This window comes from Plecotus auritus, assembly GCF_963455305.1.
Source record: "Plecotus auritus genome assembly, chromosome: 7".
NCBI classification, from domain to species: Eukaryota; Metazoa; Chordata; class Mammalia; order Chiroptera; family Vespertilionidae; genus Plecotus; species Plecotus auritus.
In genome coordinates, this window is record NC_137774.1 from 150755019 (window position 1) to 150777607 (window position 22589).

The 22589-nt window shown below is 41.0% G+C and overlaps 1 protein-coding gene across 1 annotated transcript in view; it reads left to right on the top strand.

The window, feature by feature from the left end:
* The window catches only part of ICE1 (interactor of little elongation complex ELL subunit 1), a 60993-nt gene extending 41181 nt beyond the window's left edge, over positions 1-19812 (top strand). Inside the window, exons 12-19 of the mRNA XM_080679853.1 lie at positions 372-5090; positions 6212-6380; positions 9149-9309; positions 13057-13247; positions 15371-15477; positions 17223-17321; positions 18488-18713; positions 19218-19812. Of these exons, the coding sequence (XP_080535979.1) occupies positions 372-5090; positions 6212-6380; positions 9149-9309; positions 13057-13247; positions 15371-15477; positions 17223-17321; positions 18488-18669 (5628 nt within the window). The 3' untranslated portion in view covers positions 18670-18713; positions 19218-19812. The remainder of the gene's footprint in view (positions 1-371; positions 5091-6211; positions 6381-9148; positions 9310-13056; positions 13248-15370; positions 15478-17222; positions 17322-18487; positions 18714-19217) is intronic.
* The last annotated feature ends 2777 nt before the right edge of the window (positions 19813-22589 follow it).

Consider the following 22589-nt stretch of genomic DNA (forward strand, 5'->3'; position numbering starts at 1 on the left):
TGGCCAGAAAAATGGGGAAGGAGTTGAGAAGTAGGAGTGTTTGGAGGTTAGGAGAACAAACTGTACACTAGGCCACGTGTGGACTGGAACTTGGAAGAAACTGTTATGGGAGAAGAGGTGTGAGTGAGGGTAGCTCTGGGGAGAGGTGAGCTTCTTTTAGAAAAGGGCAGAGCAGTGCCATACTTGTGATCGAGACTTTCCCACCTTATAGCTATTACAGCGATTCCAGAGAGTAAACTATCTGTCCTCCTATGTGTTCTAAAAGGTTCTTCAGGAAGGATTTACTTTGTTTTTTTAATGCATTTAATTGATATTTTAGTTGGTTGAATTGGTATTTAATTAACTAACTAGTATAACTCATTTATTTTAAGGAAACTTACTTTGGAGAGTATACAGATTCCAGTGATAGTGACTCAGCCCAACATGAAAGTTCTGAGTATATTTCAGAAGATGATACACCTGAGGCACAGGATTGTTTTGGCTCATCCAGAAAAAATAAAGGAAGTGGTACATGTGAGGAAAAACTCAAATCACATGAAGCCACCCAAGCTCCAAACACATTGGAAGTAAATGAAGTGACAACTGTTGGGTTTGAGGCATTTACAGCATCACTGAGAGAACCTTCAACCACATTCTCCTTAGCTCGTGAAAAACACTGGGCAGTGTCATCTCAATTCATGAGAAGCAGAAAAAGAGACATTTTAGGTGAGGCAAAAAGACCAGGAGAGGTTAGGGAAATAGATATGTCAATGCAAGCTGAGGGAACACTTTGTAAACCCACCGGAAATGTGAGTGTTGAGAAGTCTGGTGGCATAGCACAAGGGAAGGAAGCAGCCCTCGGGAAATCAGACATGTGTTATTCTCCCATTGCCAAGAGACCATTAAGTGAACTCATGAGATCTGAAGGAAAAACCCCATTATCCAGAATGATTGGATCATCCAAATCAAACTTTACTAAGTGGACACCAACTAATGAAACCACTTGTGAATCAGATTGTATATCAGTTTCTGATCATCTTCAGGGACTATCTAAAGAATTGGAAAAGGAAAGAGAAGACATGCCAGGGTTTGCTTTAGGAGAATCATCTGAACCTGAAGAAGATGCAGATGATGTAATGGATGCAACAGAGCTTGATGTTGAAGCCAAATTTTCTTCCTCTTCTACCTCGGGAGCATTATCTGTCCACAGTAATCCTCAGTTTTCCTCTGGGTTGAAGTGTGGTCATGATACTCATGTTCCTACTGAAGTAATTCCTACTGAAGCGCGTCATTCAGAACAGAAGTTAGCTAGAACTTCAAACATGTCAGGTCTGCAGTCTGAGCCATCAGAATGTTCTTCAGGAGCAAACGACCCAGAGGATAGCTTGCATGCTCTGAACACTGAATTGGGAGCATCTGATTTTCATGATCAGAGTAGCAGTGGGGTAGAATGTACAAAAGTTGTGAAAGATATGACCAAAGTGTGTGCCCTTCCTCAGTCAGTATTTATGAAAGCTGTGAAAGGTGGACAGTGTGAAAGCCAAGGTCCAGGAGCTGAGCTCACAAGTCAGTCAGATTTCACAGCATTGGTAGAGTCTCAGTCTGGCTTGAGCAAGAGTGGTTTTGTTAAAAGCACTTCTTGGCACCATAGTAATCTGTTAAGGAGAGGTGGTGAAGAAATGCTGATAGCTAAATCAGAACATCAACAAGAGACCAACAATCAGTTACAAAAGGCAGTGCCATCCATAGAAAATAGAGAGTCAACATCATTGTTGTCTAACCAAGTGTCAGTTATCACCAAGCAAGCCAGGCCTGAAATGATGCAGGGTGCTAGATTGGAACCTTTGAGATTACATAGGAATGAGCCTGCCTCAGCAACAGAAAATGTTGATAATGTGTCATCAGTAGCAAGATGTGCAGAAAGAGAGGAGACAACCCAGAACATCAAGGAGGTGGCTGCTACAAAAGAGACTTCACTAGAAGGTTCCACCTCTTGTAGAAAACTAGATTTTGATTCTTCAAGTGGTTCTTTACCAGTAGAAAATTCTCATTGTTCCAAAAATAGTAAGTTATCTTTCTTTTCTGAAAACATCCCAGTCTCAAACCAAAACATGATGGAACCCTCCTTGCAGGCAGAGCTGCAGGAGCAGTGTCCATGTCAAAATGCCACAGATCTGGACTCATCTGGGTTGGGTGCAGACAAACTTCATCCAGCCACAGAAATGGCAGCGTCAGGAGATTTTCCTATTAAAGAAATATCCTCTGGAGACACAGTCACATCTGGTGGTGAAGCCCTGGTCATTTCAAAGGACTCTCCTAGTGTAGAGCAAAGCCTGGAGGAGCCTCTGGAGCAGCCATCACCAACGCCTGGCTGTGCTTCTGAAGGTCCGGGCACTACAGATAATGCCTTTTTGCCAGCGATTGGCAGAAAAGATGAAGAAACACATGGTGTCCCCCAAAGTAACCTTTCTGGTCCTCTGTACTGTTACACAGGCATTCGGGAGGTTGGGGGTGGTGATACTGAGATGGAGGAAAGTGAGGCCCCTAGCTGCAGTGAGGGTGAAAATGAGCCTGAATCCGTGATGGATAAACAGAAACAGGATGCTGCCGAGGCCTCCAGAGGAGATGAAGGAACTGCAGATGCTTGTTCTGCCGAGACAAGGCCTTCCACAGAGGTGGGCTGTCTGACCTCAGCGCTACAGGACTTCAACATCAGTACTCTTTCTGAGATAGATAGACTTTCTACGTCAGAAGTTGTTATGTTTCTTGAAAGTTGTCAGTTGAAAGATTATAGTTCAGGGGACTCTGTTCCTGAATATTCTAGCAAAGAAACCCTAAATGAAGAAATGAACAAAGAATTAAAGCAAAATGAAATATCAGGAGAAAAATACAGAAAGCAAGTCTGTGAAGAAGAAACACTCAAAACCTGTGAAGAGTGGATTGAATCAGAGGAAGATGATTGTCCTTTAAAGGATGCAAGTCAGCTCACTCAGTGTTCTTTGGAAACGCTGTCTGAGGTGCTTACCAAGATTGGGCAGGAACTTCAATCCAACTGTGAGGACTCAGATGGAAAAGATGCTAGTAATTTACTGCTCTTCAGTATACATGACAGCCTCACAACCGAACCCATAAAAGAACAAGTCTCACCTCAGCAAACAAGTGGCTCCTCGTTGCATCCTTCAGATCCATCCCCATCAACAGCTGGTTTGGATGCTAAGGGCAGTTCTCCCACTAATAGGGAATCTATTGAAAACACTCAAGACAGACCTGACGATAACTCAGATGTGACCAGACTGATGGACAGTGGGGACGAAGTCCTGCCACAACTAGCAGAGCCCCCAACCCAGAGTTCTTACTCAGGCGATGGGCAGACAGCTGAGCACAGTGCTGGTTGTGAGGAGGCAGAAAGGACATTTCAGTGTCAGATATCTACAGTAACTTCCAAAGTTATAAATAAGCTTATAAATGACCAAAATCTAGTCATTGAAAAGGGGGACAACTGGACCATCATAAGTGGGGTACCACTCATGCCAAATGTGGACCAGATTATCCTCTGTGACACCTCTGGAGACATCCCTGCTTCCCCAGATGGAGAAGAGCCGGGAGCTGGTTTCATTTCTGTTATTTCTGCAGAGAAGTCCCCTGAGACCAGCCACCCTGGCTCTCCATTTCAGGAGCCCCCCTGTGATAGTAATCTTCCATGCACCCAAGAGGATATTTCCAGCAGTGGTCAGAGTTCTAACTTTGATAAAAGTCGTTTGCGGAACAGACCTGTGAAACCTAGTGTAAGGATTAGTTCTGAAATTTATGATTTTGAGTCTCAGATTGTTGCATCGGATCACACATATTATAACTCGAAACTGGAGCCATTTGACAAAAACAAGAATCGATCAAAGATTTCAAACAAAGATCAGTCAAATAAACTGGTAAAGACTTCAGCACCAGGCAGAGTTGAAACTAATCCAGGTGAAGTTTCTCAGTCATCTTTGGGGGACAGAGGTAGCACAAAAACCCAGAGACCTCAAACTCAAACCATTCTGGCCAATGCTGACACCTCTACCCCTACAGATTGTTCCGCTGACACTCTGAGTAAAATACGGCAGGAGGTGGGGCCCCCTTTGCCACCCCTGCTTGCTCCTCTGATTGCCACGCCTCCGAGGACTTCACACCCAGTTTCTCCTCTGATATCAAGTTCCAGTCCCTCCTCACCCACCTCTCCTGTTGGCCAGCTTTCTCCATCGTGTGAGATCCCAATGCCACCCATGATGTCTCCTTTGCTGGAAGATCCAGGGAGTGCCTCCCCATCGTGCACATCTATGTCTCCATCTGCTGTACCTGCTGGGGAGAGGATATTATCATCTCCTTTGCAGTTTTGTGCTACCACCCCAAAGCATGCTCTTCCCGTGCCTGGCAGACTGCCCCCCTGTGCATCAGCCCACACTGCTGTGACTGGGCCACAGGAAAATTCTGTTAAAATTCTTGACACCATGTACCCAGAGTTATCTGCCAGGGCCCGCACTCTCAACATCCTTAAAGGGAATATTCAGCTCACACGAGGGCCACCTGGTGACCGTCAGAATTTACCAGGGCCGGTCAGTGCTATAACAGGTTTCAAAGCAATCACTTCCATGTCAACCGCCTTTGTCAAAACGGGGGGCAGCTCTGGTGGTGACTGTAACCAGAACAAATCCAGAGATTTGGGGACCCAACAAAATGCAAGTGGGAAAAGGACATTGTCATCGTGTACACCGAGGAGTGCTAAAAGATTGTGCCTGGACAGTGGGTCCCCAGAACCAGAAACCTCGAGCCCCACTCCAGAAGGAGTCAAACACCCCCCCAGGAACCTCCCTCAAGTTGAAGTCACAGTGACAGATGAGGAATCAAGTTCTGTTCCAGCTGCCAGTACAGTTTCACAGTTGCCTCTGAACCCCAAAGAAACTGTGGAGTCCCATGATAAAGCCATAGCTGATGCTCTGAAGAAGATTGCAGAGTCCTCCTTTGACCTGTTGCCTGTCATTCGGAGTCATGTATATGTGGGGAATATCTCCAAAAAGCCTGTAATGAGAGATCAAGAGAAAGAAGTTGTCTATGATTTCAGCACAACAAAGAAGGTAGGTGGCAGCTGTATCTGAGAGTTTAGGAATTGCTCAACAGGGACAGGCTGTCAAAGTGGCAGATGACCCCAACAGAAGTTTTAGTTCAGAAATGGACAGTTATCTATACAAACAGTGAGGCCTATACTGTATTTCTAGCCAGCATTTTATGCATTTGAGATAAGACACTAGAGATTTGGTCATTTGTGTTTATCAAATAACTTAAAGTAAGTATTCTGTCAGCTAAAATTGCATGTGTCCCATAGAATCTGACATGTTTAAAGGCTCAAAATTATTTGCTTGAAAGCATCAAATGCTTATCACATAATAGAGCCTTTTTTTCTGTAAGTAATCTTACATACACATTTGAGAGTTTGGTAGTCTTTCAGAAAGACGGCCTGTGGGTTTGGTTTCCTCTTCTCGATGTATATTGCAGTCAAACAGCAGGTATTCAGTTTCAGTTCTACTACAGTTTATTAGGAATGTCACAGGCTTACATTTTCTAAATGCCCATATTGACACCTTATGTGGATGACTTCCAGTACCATGCACTCATCCTTTATTGGTTATCTGCACAGTCTCCAATTCATAATGGTATAAATATTTTTCTTAGATTTGTTTACTTCTAGAAAGCATACAGAACACTAAGTAATTTTGAAAAGATGTTTATTTTCAAATAGATATGTCAAATTACTTAATGGCTTCTCTTACTGAGCAAGAAAATGTTACCTCATATTTAAAGATCTGAACAGGATAAATGTGTAGAGTACACTGGAGTTGAGAAAACAAGAAGGGAATAGGATAGATTGGGCTTAATACATGCACACAACAAATTGTAGCCAACACCAAGACACTATAATTGGTGGGAGTGACAAAAGGCAGACAGGTGTGCTCAGATTTGCCTCTAGCGCCTGTAGCACTGCTGACCACAGGCAGCTGACAGGTGTGGACTTAACCTTCCCCCAGAGCCCTTGGCTTCCTGCTAAGCAGGTCGTTACTGGTTAATACCCTCTTCTACGTTCTGACAGTGCATGTGTTATTTTTCCAGTAGATGCTAAATTTTGCAACTTAGCTTTTCTTTCATAGGCTAAAGATAAATATTGTACATTGCCTTTTGATTTTCTTTTCCCCCACTCCAGCATTTAGCAGAGTGCTTGCTTCACTCTATTCTCTCAGAACTAAAAAATCAGAAGATATCTCTGGAGTACAATTACATTCATGCACTCTGCAGAGTGTATGTGGGTATTTGTCGGCAACTTGGAGACTTGGAAAGAGCTCGCTTGTTCTGCTACAGCCTACTTAAGGAAGGTATGTTTACATGGCGGCTTTTTTTTGTATTGAAAATATATTACTGTGTTTTTACCTCATTATATTTGGTTCTATATTTTTAGCTGAGCAATTGCTGTGTTTTTTTTTTTTTTAATTGTGTAATGATTTATACATTTACTAGAGGGCATGTAGAGCCTTAGGTATACCTGTCCATTCCTGGTTTCCAGTAGGAGAATTCCTGTGACTTGAACTTACTTAAATCAGCATTTCACTTGAAATGCTGATTTAAGTAAGTTCATATACAGGATCTCTCATTACTGTGTATTTGTTTCATTCCTTGTGCAGCTACTTTAGAATCAGATCAAGTAGACGCAAAATAAGGGAATGATTTAAAGTCAGTGGTAAACCACATTACTGTGTCATCAGCTGGAAAGGACAGAAATATGAGATGGATTCATAAGCTCATGAAGAGTATCAGAGAAGTGGAAAGGAGGGCTGTCCCTTGATTCTCTTTTCCCTTTACTACTATTTCTTCAGTCTCTACTGATGATCAGATTAGGAGTCATTCTTCATTACATCATATCAGTGGAGACATTATTAAATAGTAAAATGATATACAAATGCAACGTAATATTATATTAGAAAGTCTTACCTAAATTGCAGAGACTTATAATCTTTTATTACCATAATGTATCCATCACTTCTAGACTTATGAGGCTGCTGTGTTTGTTGCCCACATCATTTCTTTGTTTACTCTCTTATTCAACAAATAGTTATTGGCGCATGCTAAGTGTTAAGGCTTCAATGGAGACCAAAACCAGATATCATTCAGTAGGGCCAGTACATGGTAACAGCGCACAAGCACACATCGGGTTTTATCGTGGTGGAAAGCAGAAAGGAGAGGGGCATGGATTCTGCTGAGCACAGCTGGATTTCTGGTTCTTCCTCAAGCACAATGAGCCCATTCTCACCTCAGGCTCTAGTATTACAGGTTTCTCTCTTGGGGAGCTTATTCCACATCTTCGTATGGCTAACTTCGTGACTTAACATAACTCTCTTGGTCATTCTTTATCCTTTCTTCTCCTTCTTTTCCTTCATGGCACTTACCCTACTTACATTGTTTGCTGTATTACTCCTCCTTTAGATTGCATACTCTGTAAGGACGCAATTTTGTTATTCTTGTTTCTACTATATTCCTACCCCAGAAAAATGTATTATGCACAATCATTATCTGTTGAATGAATGGATTGTCCTGTGGTCAGCAGATTTGAGAGCATGTGAGTGGTCAGGGAAGCTTTCCTTACCAAAGTGGCTTTTGAATCTGAGATGTAAAGATGCAAAAGAATACCTAAGAGAAAAGTGAGGGAGAGAATTCCAGGTAGAGGGAACAACACTCAAAGAACTCCTGGGACAGAAGGAAGTTTAACTAGAGGAACACAAGATTTCAGAAGTAACAGATCAAAACAGTGTAGTGTTAGGTACAGTAGAACAGAGAATCAAAAAGATGTGGTTTCACATCAAACAGAATAAAAATCTTCATGTTGACTGGCTACAACCAAATTGCAAAAACACTTGATAGTTTCTTATAAAATTAAATCATTAGTTTATCATATGACCTAGAAATTTCACTCTTAGGTACTTACCCAACAGAAATAGAGACATATCTTCGCGTGGACCACTACACAGATATTCATAGTGCCCTCATTTATAATATCCCATAACTGGAAACATGTCCAGTAGGTGATGAAAAGCAAGCATAATTATGAGCAGTGGAATACTACTCCCCCTGAACAAAAACACGCACTACTGATGCATACAACAGTGTGGATGAATCCCGAAACATTATACTGAGAGGAAGTCAGACAGAAAGGGTACATGTGCTCCATGTAAATTAGGCATACTAATTTAAAGTAACAGCAAGCAGATCTGTGCTGTCTGGATTTGAGGTGAAGTGATTCATTATTGGAAAGGCTCAAACCCTGGAATTTGGCATGATGGCAATGTTCTATATATTGGCTGGGGGAGGTTACATGGATGTATTCATTTATCAAAATTCATCCAACTGTCTGCTTTAAAAGAGTGTATTTTATTGTATTTTAGCTGTACCTCAATTAAGTTAATTGAACAAAGGACAAGCCACAGTGTGGGAAAAGTTATTTACAACAAAGGATTATCATCCATAAATGATAAAAAAAAAATTTTCAAACCAATTGCTCTTTGTGTTCTACAAGGGTGTTCTCTTGTACATGCATACAAAAAATAGCCTGAAATGACACTAGCCAATTAGAAGGGCTCTGGGACTGGGGCAGGCTGGAGAAAAGGTGGTTGCCTTGTCTTCATGTTTTAGAGCAGGCATCCTCAAACTACGGCCTGCGGGCCACATGCGGCCTGCCGAGGACATTTATCCGGCCTGCCGGGTGCCGCTGCCTGTCCTGCTTAGCAGCCGACTTGTCCCGGGCCCGCGCATAGGAATTTGTTCATAGTTTTTTTTTTAAACTAGAGTCCGGCCCTCCAATGGTCTGAGGGACAGTGAACTGGCCCCCTGTTTAAAAAGTTTGAGGACCCCTGTTTTAGAGTGTATTGCTCTTTTCAACAGTGGTATATATTCATGTATAATATTTCAAATTTAAAGAAAGTTTGCCAGGGGGATGAGGGAAAAAGAAGAGAGAAGCAGATTTTTAAATAACTGAGGCTGGGCCTCAGTGGGTAGGAGGCCTTGCAAGGTTCAAGTGAAATTACTAACATTTACTCTTAGTTATTTATTCACTTGATCAGTCATAAGGTTTATCTTATTTTCTTTCTTATAGATTTTCCAGAGTCAGAAAAATTGACTTTGTTCATTGCAAACATGTGGCATGATATATTTATCTCTCAATCAGTGATTAATAAGGCAATGCAGCTAGTTGCCAGGCAACGTGCTAAAGGAGAGGTTCTGAACTGTTTAAGAGCTTTTCTCAACTGGGAAAAGGTGAGGTTTATTTTTACTTCTTGTAATACCATACTTTGTAGATCTCACGTAAATGTTATTATTTGGTGTTCCATTAGGTGATAGTCCTTTTAGAGATAATATATTCTGTGCCTTACATCCTTTAAAATATCATTTTAGCTTAAGCTTTTTTTTAAAAAAAAAATGCTGTTCATTAAGTATGTATGTGACCCTTTGGGAAGAATTGTAGACCTGTATATTATGTTAATTTAACAGTTTATTTTGTGCACTAATTTATGACTGATGAGATTATACATACGTGTAAGGGCTCCAAGGAGAGCTGTAAACAATTTGTTTCTATAGTATGTACTAAGAAAGATGAAAAAAATAACTTTTTCCTGTTAATATTTTTCTGAATCTTATATTCTGTATTTTTCTTTCTAGTTGATGGCATTTCTATTACTTTATTATTTTCTTTAGTAACTAATGTGCTAATATAGTATCTAGGTTGGTGTTTTAGTAATTTTTGATATTAATATTTATTAGATTTCTATTTTCTTAAAAAGAGCAAAGAAAAAGGCCACTCTCCCAGGCTGCCTATAGGGCCACTTGGCTCCTGTGTCATCCTCTGCTTGTGTAAAGGAGCCTTCTCCTTTGGCCAGTTCGGGATGAAGCCAGATGTGATGATTTGATAAGAAGAGACATTATTTATAAAGAAGATAGAATTTTAGTAAATGTAATTACCCTGTATCAGATTAAATACAAATATAAAGTCAAAGCTATAAAATATGAGGAATACTTGTGGGGAAAATACTATTAAAGTACAAGACTTCCAAATTCTCTTACAGATTTCAACAGATCTGATAGACAAAAATCAGTAGAGACATAGTGGAATCCTATATAATAAATAGGTAATAAGCAAATTGACCATCACTCCAACACATAAGATGGCTGCCCCATGTGGTCAAAAATGGCCGCCCCCATGTGGACACAAGATGGCCGGCAGGGGAGGGAAGTTGTGGGCGATCAGGCCAGCAGGGGAAGGCAGTTGGCGGGGGACCAGGCCTGCAAGGGAGGGCAGTTAGGGGCAATCAGGCCTGCAAGGGAGGACAGTTGGGGGGAACCCAGACCTACAGGGGAGGGCAGTTGGGGGGGACCAGGCCTGCAGGGGAGGGCAGTTAGAGGCGACCAGGCTGGCAGGGGAGGGCAATTGGAGGCGACCAGGGGCGGTCAGTTAGGGGTGACCAGGCCAGCAGGGGAGGGCAGTTAGGGGCAATTAGGCTGGCAAGGGAGGGCAGTTAGAGGTGACTAGGCTGGCAAGGGAGGGAAGTTAGGGGTGACCAGGCCAGCAGGGGAGGGCAGTTGGGGGCCACCAGGCCAGCAGGGGAGGGCAGTTAGGGGCAACCAGGCTGGCAAGGGAGGGCAGTTAAGGGTGACCAGGCCATCAGGGGAGGGCAGTTAGGGGCAATAGGGCCGGCAGGGGAGCAGTTAGGCGTTGATCAGGCTGGTAGGGGAGTGGTTAAGGGGTGATCAGGCTGGCAGGCAGAAGCAGTTAGGGGCAATCAGGCAGGCAGGCAGGCAGGCAGGCAGGCAGGCGAACGGTTGGGAGCCAGCAGTCCCGGATTGTGAGAGGGATCCCAGATTCCCAGATTGGAGAGGGTGCAGGTTGGGCTGAGGGACACCCCCCCCCCCCCCGCCGTGCATGAATTTGTGCACCGGGCCTCTAATTCAATAATATTAAAAGTAAACTTGAATGAAGAATCTGCATTTTTTCATATTTTGTAAATGTGGCACTTTTATAAAAACTAGTCATGATTTGGGCCACATGAATACTTTAATATTTAAAAAGTAAAGATTCTACCTACACAATTGTCTGGTAATCAATAAAATTGTACATAATTCAAAGATTTCAGAAAAATTCCACAAAAGTGACTTGGAAATTTAAATATACAGCCCTGGACAATCTGGGAACAAATAGAAACTCAACAGTAAATTCACAATCTTTCAAGTGTCATTGAAAAGGAAAATTTTCATAACAGATCTCTGGTTTTGGAAAACCTGTATTCATTAAAGTAGTTTAAATGTCTTTATTATTAAGCAAATAAAGTTGCTGGTAATCATCTTAAAAATTAAAAGTCTTGACAGAATCTAGAAAAAATATAGTTTAAAAGGTAATACAAGTAATCAAGTAGAGAACAAAAAACACATAAAAGGGAAGTATTGTCTTTAAAAATACTAATAAGATTGATAACTTAGTTCAGATTAATGACAAAAAGAGAAAAGCCAAAAATAGCCAAGAATTTGGCTGAGGATAAAGATATATCTACATTTACAGGATAGTGACCAAGAAGACTACCACCTACCTACAATCTAGAGCAACAGATTTGGAAAGCTAGATTGATTTCTTAGCAAAATAAAACTGACCAAATTGGTTTTAGGGGTAGAACACTTGATTAAACCTGTTGTTTTCAATGATCATAAAAGAGGTTGAGAAGATGATTAAGAATGTACTATACAAAAATTGTGTAGGTTTCACTTGTATTTTGCCTCATCTTTATGGAACCAGATAATCCCAGACTTTTTCAGAAATAAAAGATTGAAAGTGCTCTGTTCATTTTTCATAATAAACCCTAGTAAAAAAAAATTACACAAGAAAACAATTATAAATCCACTTTGGTATTTACCCAAGAGAAGTCAAATTTATGTCTACACAAACACTTGTGTACGAATGCTCATAGCATCATCCTATGTAATAAAAGCCTAATATGCTAAGTGTCTGGTTGTCTGGTCATCCGTTCAACCAATCAAAGCATAATATGCTAATGGTATGCTAAGGCCACTCAACTGCTTGCTATGATGTGCACTGACTACCAGAGAGTAGGTAGTCGACTGGTTGACAATCTCTATGATGTGCACTGACCACCAGGGGGCAGACAGTCGACCAATCGACCAGTCACTATGACATGCACTGACCACCAGGGGTCAGACACTCAATGCAGGAGCTGTCCCCTGGTGGTCAGTGTGCTCCCCAGGGGAAACGCTGCTCAGCCAGAAGCCAGGCTCATGGCTGGCAAGCGCAGCGGCGGTGACGGGAGTCTCTCTCGCCCCCGCGGCTGTTGGACATCCCTCAAGGGTCCCAGACTGCGAGAGGGTGCAGGCCAGGCTGAGGGGACCCCCCTCCCCCCCCGAGTGCACGAATTTCATGCACCAGGTCTCTAACTGTAGTCTAAAGCTATAGGGTACATGGATAAACTGTGCTATACCTATATAGTGGATTACTGCTCAGCAACAAAAAGGAACATTCGGACTACCAATGCATGCAAAAACTTGGATAAATATTAAAAACCATGCACAGGTGTGAAATAGTGGCTAGTACTATCTGATTCAATTTTGTGAATTTCTAGAAAAAGGAAACGAGTCAGAAAAATGACCGAATTTATAGTATTCTTCAAAGCTTAAATGTTTTTATTATAACATAATAACTTTAAATCTCTGATTAGAGTTAATGAAAATTTGCATTACAGTCTGGATTGCAGCTAGTCTCTTTTCTACCTGACTGGATTCTGCATCCTGCTTCGAGCTTTTTATCTGGCCTACCAACCACCATGCTAGCATTATTTTAGAACATGTGCCATAACTGAGGTAAACCTAGTTCCTTATTCAAAATACAACTTTCAGAAGGTGTCTTTTAAAACTAAATGGTCATTTGACGCTTGTTTTACTCTTTGAGGCTACTTATAAGATGTGTTGTTATACTTGAACACTAAATTTTATTTTTTTGTTTGCTAGAATGCGCCTGCAGATGTTGGCTTCATGGTTTCTAAGCTGCTTTTGACCATACAGTTATGTCCAAAAACAGAATTTCAGTCCAGTGAAAAATTTGGTGAAGACCTAAGTGATAACACTTGGGAATATATATTTGCCATTGATCTGCTCTGCTGCCATCAGAAATGGATTTGGACACATGATAACATTATAAGGTACAGGGCTCTTTTCTAACTTACAATAAAATTGAGTAATTCATATATATATATATATAAAAGGCTAATATGCACAGTCTCCACTTGGGTGTTAGACCAGGAGACCGGGAGTTCAATCGCTCACTATGACGTGCACTGATCACCAGGGGGCAGCATGGAATGAAGGAAGGCTCCAGTAGCCGTCAGCTGGGGAAGGAAGGCCCCCACCAGCAGCCAGAAGGCTCCGATCGGCCCTGATCGCTGGCCAGGGCTAGGGACCCTACCCGTGCATGAATTTTGTAAACCAGGCCTCTAGTTTAATTATAGGCTAAATCTATTGAATGATTGCTGAATTACGGTTTGAATAATGTTTGCTGCTTAAGGTGGCTGCAGCATTTACAAGTGACATTTTGATTTGGGTAAGAGTTAATAAAACTACCCTTAAAGTACTTGTATCACTGTCATATCTCCTTGCTTTTATTTTTTTTTGTGCAACTACCTTTCACTACTTTTCATTATAGTCTGTTATTCCTGTCTCTCTCAAGGAAAAATGACACATGACAGAGACCCTTTGGTTCACTGGCATGCTCCAGCATGTAGGATGGTGCCCATGTAAGGGAGGTGCTCAACAAATATTTGTAGAATGGAACATAATGACCATGATTTTAATATAAAAATTCTCTGGAAAACCCCACATGGAACAGAAATATTCAAAATTCTAGGTTAGCAGCTCTTCTCACCTGGGATTTCAGGGGAAAAATAAGTAATGAATTACCTTTTCTCTGTGCATCTAGAATTCTGGCACTAGCTATGTACCATCTTTGGAAGAATGGAGATGATAGTCAAATTTTTGTTCTGTAATTCTTAATTTTCTTGGAACCCTGACTGAGAAAGGCTGGTTTGAAAGAGTTTATGACATTGAAACGGATTCACCAAAGGATTAATAGTCCATATCCTTGAGATACTGGAGGAATTTATTCTTTGGAAATTTGTTCTCTCATTTTTTTCCTCCTTAACCAAGGGGAAGATTATATATTTAAATGTCAGCAATGGGGAATTGAATTATTTAATGAGATACAGCCATATTAAAATAGCTGTAAACGGATTTTTATGCAATGACATGGAAGTATTTCATAGTCTGTTATTAAGAAAGTGACAGAAGTCTATCCACTGCCTTATTTCTTTGTAATGATGTGTGAGTGCCTACCTGGGCCTCATCTTCCTGACTTCATGGGAATGGGAGCCTAAAAGGCAGGTGGCTCCTCTGTCCCCTAGTGACTTGACGAAGGACACCACCAAGGATGATGCCAAACAGAGGTATTTGTTCAAGGTCCTCCCGCAAGTGGTGAAGACACAGTGTTGAATATCAGGTTCTCTGCCTGAGTTACTTCAGACCCTGATTCCTAAGCACTGTAGTCACTTCCCCATGTTTTAAACTTACATGCACATGTAGAAGTGCGTGGAAAGAAAGCCCAAAATCAGAAGAGTAATAATTATCTAAGAATGTATTATTTGGGATGCTGTTGGTTTACATTTCTCTTCTGGTGTCTGCATTTAACTTTTCTAATACTATAAATGCTATGTAAGATGTAAACACATTTTTTTGAAAAGAGAAAGCAGAGAGGAATTGGCACTGTTTTCTGAGATTAGAAATTTTCCTAAATTCGGCTAGTTTTTTTTTTTTTTTCATTCCCATTGTTTTAGTTCTTTTTTACAAAACAGTCTATTTAACCTTTCTCTTCCTATAGAAACTGTTGACATTTAGAACACAGGAGCTGTGTTAATGTCTGGAAGGTTTAAGTGAAAATCCAGTTCCTCCTTTCCTGTTCTGTTACTTGGGAACATTGTTCAGCTTCTCAATGCAAAATCTTATAAGAAGGCTTAAAACAGAGAATAAAGATGTAAAATGGGTGTTTATAACCTCTTTTCAGAGAGGAAGGGAAAGGGATAGAGAAATAGAAACATGAGAAACGTCATTGATTGGTTGCCTCCTGCATGCCCCCTACTGGGGATCAGGAATCAAACAGTGACCTCCTGGTTCATGGGTGATGCTCAACCACATAGCATCACTGGCTGGGTTCTTACAGACCATTTTTAAGGTAATGCATACTCTCATACATATGTGTATTGTTGTTACTTTATAGTAAGGAGCTGTGGCCTGTAATGGATAAGTGGATAAAATACAGAAAAGGACATGCTAACATTGCATATATTCCTGACATTATTATAGCATCGATACTAAGGCTGATTGGTGAGTTGTCTCTCGGATTAAATTTTTTCTTGATCATAGTCATGGTGAGGTAATAAGTGTATAATATATGTTCACTGAAACTTCATCATAACTAATTTTGTAGCTATTAGAGTAGATACTTTTGCACTTAATTCAATCTCTTTACTCACACTCTTTCTTTATAAATTAGTGTTTTTATCCATCTTTGTCAGAGTTTAAGGTTGTTAATGTGAGTACATTTTATTTATAATTGAATAATTAAATTCTTGCTTCTCAGATACTAATATTAATCTACATACATGTACATACTTGCATATATATATATATATATATATATATATATATATATATACACACACACACATATATATATACCAGGATACATACATTTCTATAAATTATACTAAAGTCTCTTTTGGTTCCTAAAATAAGACTATCTCCTATTTTTTACACCCCTATTTTTTCTATACGTGCCCAAGGATCATTTTATGTATTTCCGTAATTGTGAACTAGTTTTGTGTTGTTTTACTCTAATCTGAATATACAGAAATTAAAATCATTGTTTAAATGAGACATAGACTCTTTAATATCATATCTAAGGAAGGACCTCAGTGGACATTTGGTTTTATTCCTCCCTAAAATCACAGATCTTTAAAATTTACCTATTCTTTTTCCTCTTTGCCTCATCTCTGACAAGCTGCTCTCTAGGCTCTGCAGAATTATCAGAAATGACCCCACAGCTCAGGATGGCTGGTGGAAGTTTTTCTACAATTCTGAGCAATAATAAATTTCCTTGCAGAGACAGGCTCACTTTATTCATTTTTAAGAAAATGTCTTCCTCAGTCTGAATAGCTGTAGTTTGTCAGTTTTTCAGTGAAAATTTGGTGTTTCATAGAAAAAGGACCAGTTTCCCTCCCAAATGAAACATCTGCACAGGTGCTTTTCCTGGAGATATGCAGTGTGCCTGGTGTGCAGGGGGAGTGTTTCAGGGGCACTTCCCGCCATCACAAGTTGTGTACCAGGGGAATAGATGTAATAGGAATGACTGTGACTGCTTCTTGAAGGACATTCTTAAGGTAAATTGGCTTTTTTTGACTGCAAGCTTCTGGTGATGAAGAATGACCTTCGTGTAGCATGGCACCACTGCCTTGATTGGGGCTGAGGGTCCTTAACCAACCATTACTTTTCCATTGTCAGTCCGTGTCTCAGCTCTGAAAAGAAGGCACATAACCTTCTTAGCATTGTTGTGAAAATAGTTTTGATCTTGAGGACTCCAGGGGGTCTGAAAACCACACTTGAGAGCTGCTGTTCCACATTGCAAAGGCAGTCCTATTAAACAGCTACATTATAGCAGCAAAGGGTTATACCATAGTGTGTTTGATGGGACCACAGTCTTAGAGTTGGTCTTTTAACATAACAGAAGTTAGCGATTTCACACTGAAACTACTGAAACCACTCATTCTTCTACATTCCCCTATTTATTATAACTTAACTGAAAAAGCAAAGCATTGTATATCATCTGTATATGTAAATAAAAAATGACCAAGCATTTTGGTCACTCCTGAAAGACAAATTGTGCTTTATTGACTTCTGGTCCTTGCCCGTTTAACCTATTTTCACTTAAGAATAAGTACCCATTTTAACTTCAGGATCACTAAAGTTAATGTACATAATATTTTATGAAAGAGAACGAATTTTAAATTCTTATGAAAAGTTAATCAACATTTAACCAAAGATTATATTTTGTTTTATTTTTTTACCCCTAGGTCGTTTAGGCCAATTGGGTTTGAAAGAAGGGTTTCCTTCTGCTGTGAAAAATATTAGTTCGGTCATCGGTATGTTCATACAGCATGCCCAGGATGAAGGTACCCTTCTGTTTATGAAGCACTTGGATTTCTTGTACTAACCCATACTTTGTGCTCACTGGGTCTGGGCATCATGCTCTGCTCCTCTCAGGGCCTGATAGATGAGGAGAGGAGATGAGGATAATTTATAAAGCTGTAGTCTAGCTACAAGTTCAGCATTGACATTTGAACCAGAGCCACAGCTCTTTACCCAGTGCCACACGTATTTGCTTACTAAAATTGTGTTTTAAATCTCTGTTTTACTCTTAGACCTTTTTTTTTTTTTTTTTTTTTAGTGGTTATTATGAGCCCCACTCTGTGCTGCTCTAATTGCCTTGTAGATTAGGGGGGAAATAATTTTAAAGCTGCAGTACTGTTTGTATTTTCAGCATTAACATTAATATGTGGGGGTTTTGTTATATTTTTATTTTAAATAATAGCAGTTTTGTCCCTTTGGACATCACATCACTAAAATAAATCTGAAATATATAGTTAATAATAAATTTTAATTAAATAACTCCTAAATTTTAAAATAAGGTATTTCAGTAAGTACACCTTAATTAAAATTTAATATATTTTAATTAAATAATTCATAAATGAACTTATGCTAAATGAGAACTATAATCTATAATATGTAACCCAGCTATAATCTATAATTATATGCTATAATCTATAATCATATACTGTAATATAGTATGTGAAAGTATGGTACACAAGATAGTTTTTCATTTGTTCTCATTTCATTCTGATTTTCATTTCCAAAGTCCCCTTATAAACACTTCAGTGGATAGTTAATGGAGTCATTTGTTTGACGAATGCTCTGGGATCCACATTTTGTTAAAATGTAAACATGGGAGTGTGATGCTTCCAGAACTGCTTTGGGAAGCTTAGCTAACGCTGGACATGAGAGGGCCAAAGCTCTACGGCCCTGTGCCTCCGGGAACAGGCCTCTGTCGGCACACAGCCAGCACCAGAACCCTGCACAGAATTGTGCTGCGTTTTTTCATTTTCCCCACTTCTAGACAAGTCTTAAATTAATTCTTCTATTGTGGATCTTGTTTTATGTTTTATATTTAGTTTTTAGTGTGGTAGAAAGTGTTCTGAATAGTATTCAGTAGGTTACACCATTAAAAATTTGAATAACGTACACGTTTTTATGTGATGACGAATGTGAAAATTCTTTTCAGATATACCATGGGGTATACAGCTAGCAGCTGTGTATGCCCTTTGTGACTTGAGTCCCAGCAATCCAGCGGAAATATTCAAGATCCTGGAAGCCTGGCGCAAGGAGACCTCTCACAGTGTTCCGTCTGCAGTGGTCAGCTCCCTGGAGGAAGTCAGTGCATTGTGTGCGGAGGAATTCGGCTAAGCCCCGCTGCACTGCGCCTGGAGAAGTGCCTTCACCTATCTTGAGTATGAGCTTTCAGAATACAAACCGAGGTTTCACAAAAAAGACGCAAGAGAGAAAATGCGAAGAGGCTGTCCTCGCTATGGCAAGGAGACAGGAGTAATACAGTGGCACAGCCGTGTTTCCCTAAACCACATACTTAAATCACTTAATGTCTATCGTGACTACATGACAAATGGATTATATTATTGTGTCTTGGTCAAACAACAAAAACTTGAACTTAGCCCTTTTTGCTGCAGAAAGTGCCCTTTTAGTCGCTTTTTAAAATTGACTGGCATTTTATAATGAATTTAATATGAAAGCATTGATTTGGTTCCTGAGTTAATTCTGGCCTTTGCATTCAAATGAGTGACTAGGAGAAACTAAATTGGCTAAAAAAGAACTAGAAGACTCTCCACTGTCTTAGATGGAAACAGGCTACAGAAGTTTTTCTCATGGTATAGTGTGCATCTGATCTGAGGAAAACACGGGGAGCCTCCGCAACTCACCTTTATGCGGTTTCTTCACAGGCGTTCCGTAACTGAAGTCCCTTCAGCTATTTCACTATCTGCCAGGAAAGGAGTCTGAGAAGTCGAGTCCACTGCAGGGTCTGTGTCAGGACGTGTACATACGGATTCAGAGGCACCCAGAGCCCTTCGCCGTGTACATAGGGACAGTGCGATAATGTGTGTCACATTCGATGATGTTCCGCTTTCGGAATTTTAGTATTTGTACAGAGAAAATGGGTTTAATAACTCACCGTGGTTCTGATTTGTCTTATATCCATCATTTCTTAAATCTCTTGTATGTGTTTTTTTATAATAAAAATAAAAGTAAGCCATGTACATTATTGTTCTGATCAGTGAAGACGACGGCCATTTGGAAGGAGACCCGGCTTCTGCATAGACACGTGCTGCTGCACCAGCATTTTGCCGTGAGTTCTCCACGATGCTCAGTGTTAACAGAGACCAGATGCCTAAGTGTTGATTGGCCTCCCGACTAGATATGTTTGTTTACAGTTGCTGCCCTTTACAAATTACATTTGATAAGTGTTTTACTCCTTTGTGTTTTTTAAGTAATTATAACAGAAAACAGATTTATGAACAACTCTGTGTAGCCCTTTGGAAGCTGTTGTTTGGTGCATTCACTTTTCTGCCAGTATTTATTGAGCATGTGCTCTCTGCCGGTTCCTTGCTGGGAGGTCCTGGTGAACAGGCAGTGAGAAACAAGTTTTCAAAGACCTGTGATCTGGTGGTAGAGAAAAACCCTAAGCAGTCGTCACCCTAGTAAGTCAACAGTTGAAAATTTTGTTGAGTTTGGTGAAAAACAAACATGGAGGTTTGCAGTAGAATAGCAGGGTAGAATGTGCTCTTCCTAGGTGCTGGTCAAGGAGGGTCCCTCTGAGGAGGTAACACTTGAGTCAGGACCTGAGAGAAGGGAGCCAGCCAGCCTTGAAAGTAGGACGAGTATATCCCCTGGACAGGTGAGTGTCGCTCTGGGAGGGAAAGCCTCTTGTGTGCAGAAATGAGGCTGATAGAGCCAGACACTCTGTTTAAGGGACAAGTGTCATTTGTCCGGATATACAGGTAACTGCCAGTCCCTGGGACCTAGGCAGCCCTGGGCTTGAGCAGAGATTGAGCATAGATGTCACCTGAGAGTACAGCTCACAGCCTGTTCTGTAGTAAAAGGGTGTGAGAAGGGCAAGAGGTGAAGCAGAGGGACCTTCAGGAGGTAGGGCAGAGATTACCATGGTAGATGGATTCCAGATGTCTTCTGGAGGTCAAATCAATGCTAAGTTCCTGAACTGGGGTAAGGACAGGAAAGAATCAAGATTCCAGTTTACTGAGTTGGGCTCCTGGGGGTGGGGACAGGTGCACAGGTTGGTGGTAGGAATCACAAATCCTGCATGCTGGTTTGGGACATGGGGCTCTTAAGACAACCAAGTGGAAGGGGCAGAAGCCTTTACAGGCAGGCATGGAGTTCAGACAAGATCAGGCATAAGTTAGGAAGCTGATAAGTTTGTGGAGGTTATTTAAAACCCTATGTGTGTGTGTGTGTGTGTGTGTGAGAGAGAGAGAGAGAGAGAGAGAGAGAGAGAGAGAGAGAGAGTGTGTGTGTGTGTGTGTGTGTGTATGGTGTGCGTGCATGCTGCATGCACCAAGGGAGAAAACTTCCCAGAGGGCAGAGGAGGAAACCCCAGAGGGCAGGAGGTGTTGGTGTAGTAGTACCTTGGTTGTTTCCTTGCCAGATCTAAGAAGGCAGGCATGGGCCATCTGTGCTTGAAACTGCAGGGTCGGGTGGTGCGAGCCAACCAGGTGATGGTTTGGGTTTTGCATCCTGTGGGTGTTGTGACCTCAGTGAGCATTTACCACATAACAGTTGGCTTAGAGTGATCAAAGTGAAAGGGAGGTCAGGAAGAGAAGAGCAGGTCTGCAGGCACATTTTTTATTTTGTTGAAAATTTGCCTAGTGGATGAATTTGTTAAAAATGTTCAAAACATTTTTTTAACCTCAGCAATTTTATGTGTTTTTAGTTAGTGGAGAATAAGTAACACCTAACACTTTCTGCTTTTGCCATTCTTCACCAACTAAGAGTTTGTCAGCATCTGCTCTGTGTTGTGACCTGATGATAAATGGGCCTGAACTTGCCTGTGGTGCTGTTTCACCTTCAGAGGGTGAAGCAGTTTAAGCTGTTAATAAATTTAATTTCTGATACTCAAACAGAACGTTGTTGTAGGGTTTTATCATTTGAAAAAAAGTTAAAAAGTGAATAAACATTGGGACCTGGAGTTGGGTGGGGCTTTAGGCTAGCACAGGTTCTGGGCACCCAAGCTGGGCACAACAGGCTGGCGTGCTGCCCTGCAGTGACTCTCGTGCCAGCGGAGTGGTAACAGCCCAGGAGCCTGAGGAGCTGTGCCCAGTGAGGTAGTGGCTGTGAGGGAGAGCGATGGCCAGTGACCAGTGATCTTTATGGACAACTTCACGAAGCACATTCCTAGGGATGGCCCGACATCATTCCAAGCACAAAGTCGGCCTGTAGATGATACTTCAGGCTGTAATTTCTCACCCTGAGACAACTTGGTCAAGTGGCTTACTTTGTTAAGAGAACATGGGACAGGATCTGTACTTGGGGATAGAAAGAGCTGCACTGTGGCCATTAGAGGGCACTGCAGACTTGCCCGTGAACTAGGCTGGCCAGAACACTGGGTGCCTTCCTGGGACAGGCTTAGGTGCAGTTTACACCCTGAGAGCCTTGCTGTCGGGAGACATTTCCATTCACACTGTGGGTGTTGAATGGAATTAGTGCTACCACCTAGGGCCATTATCTACAGAACTAAATGAGAAAAACTGTACAAAGGATAATGTCATTTGAGAGAGAACCTCCCCCCGCCCCCCAATTTGGTCAAATTCTTTCCTGGATATTTTTTGATCCTAAAGCAAAATGTTTTGACTAAAAAACAAAACAAAGCAGTGGCAGGTGGATGAGTGATAATGGGTGGAAGGTTCCGTGAGCACTCTCCTGATAGGCAGGTATAAAAAAAAATAGTTAGGAAATCCTGTCCACAATGAACATATTCAGTTTTTTTTTTCAAATAACATTTCCAACACATTCTCATGTAGAACCACACTGTAAAAAGTCTAGAGTGAATAGAGCTTCAATTTACCTAAGACTAAAGATGCAAGTAAGGGCTCAATGAGGAGTGTTCTAGAAATTGAGGGGAGTTTTGAAGGTAAGAGCCATTAACTTAAACACTCCTCTTCCACTCACCTGACACTTGCTTAGGGAAATTCACTGTTCTCCGTTTTGATAGTGAAACAAAGGCGAAGTTCTTTTTCTAGCCCCTGAAGAGATGTTTAAGATGTGCTTTGTTTTTATGAATTAAAGACCAGTCACTAGATCAC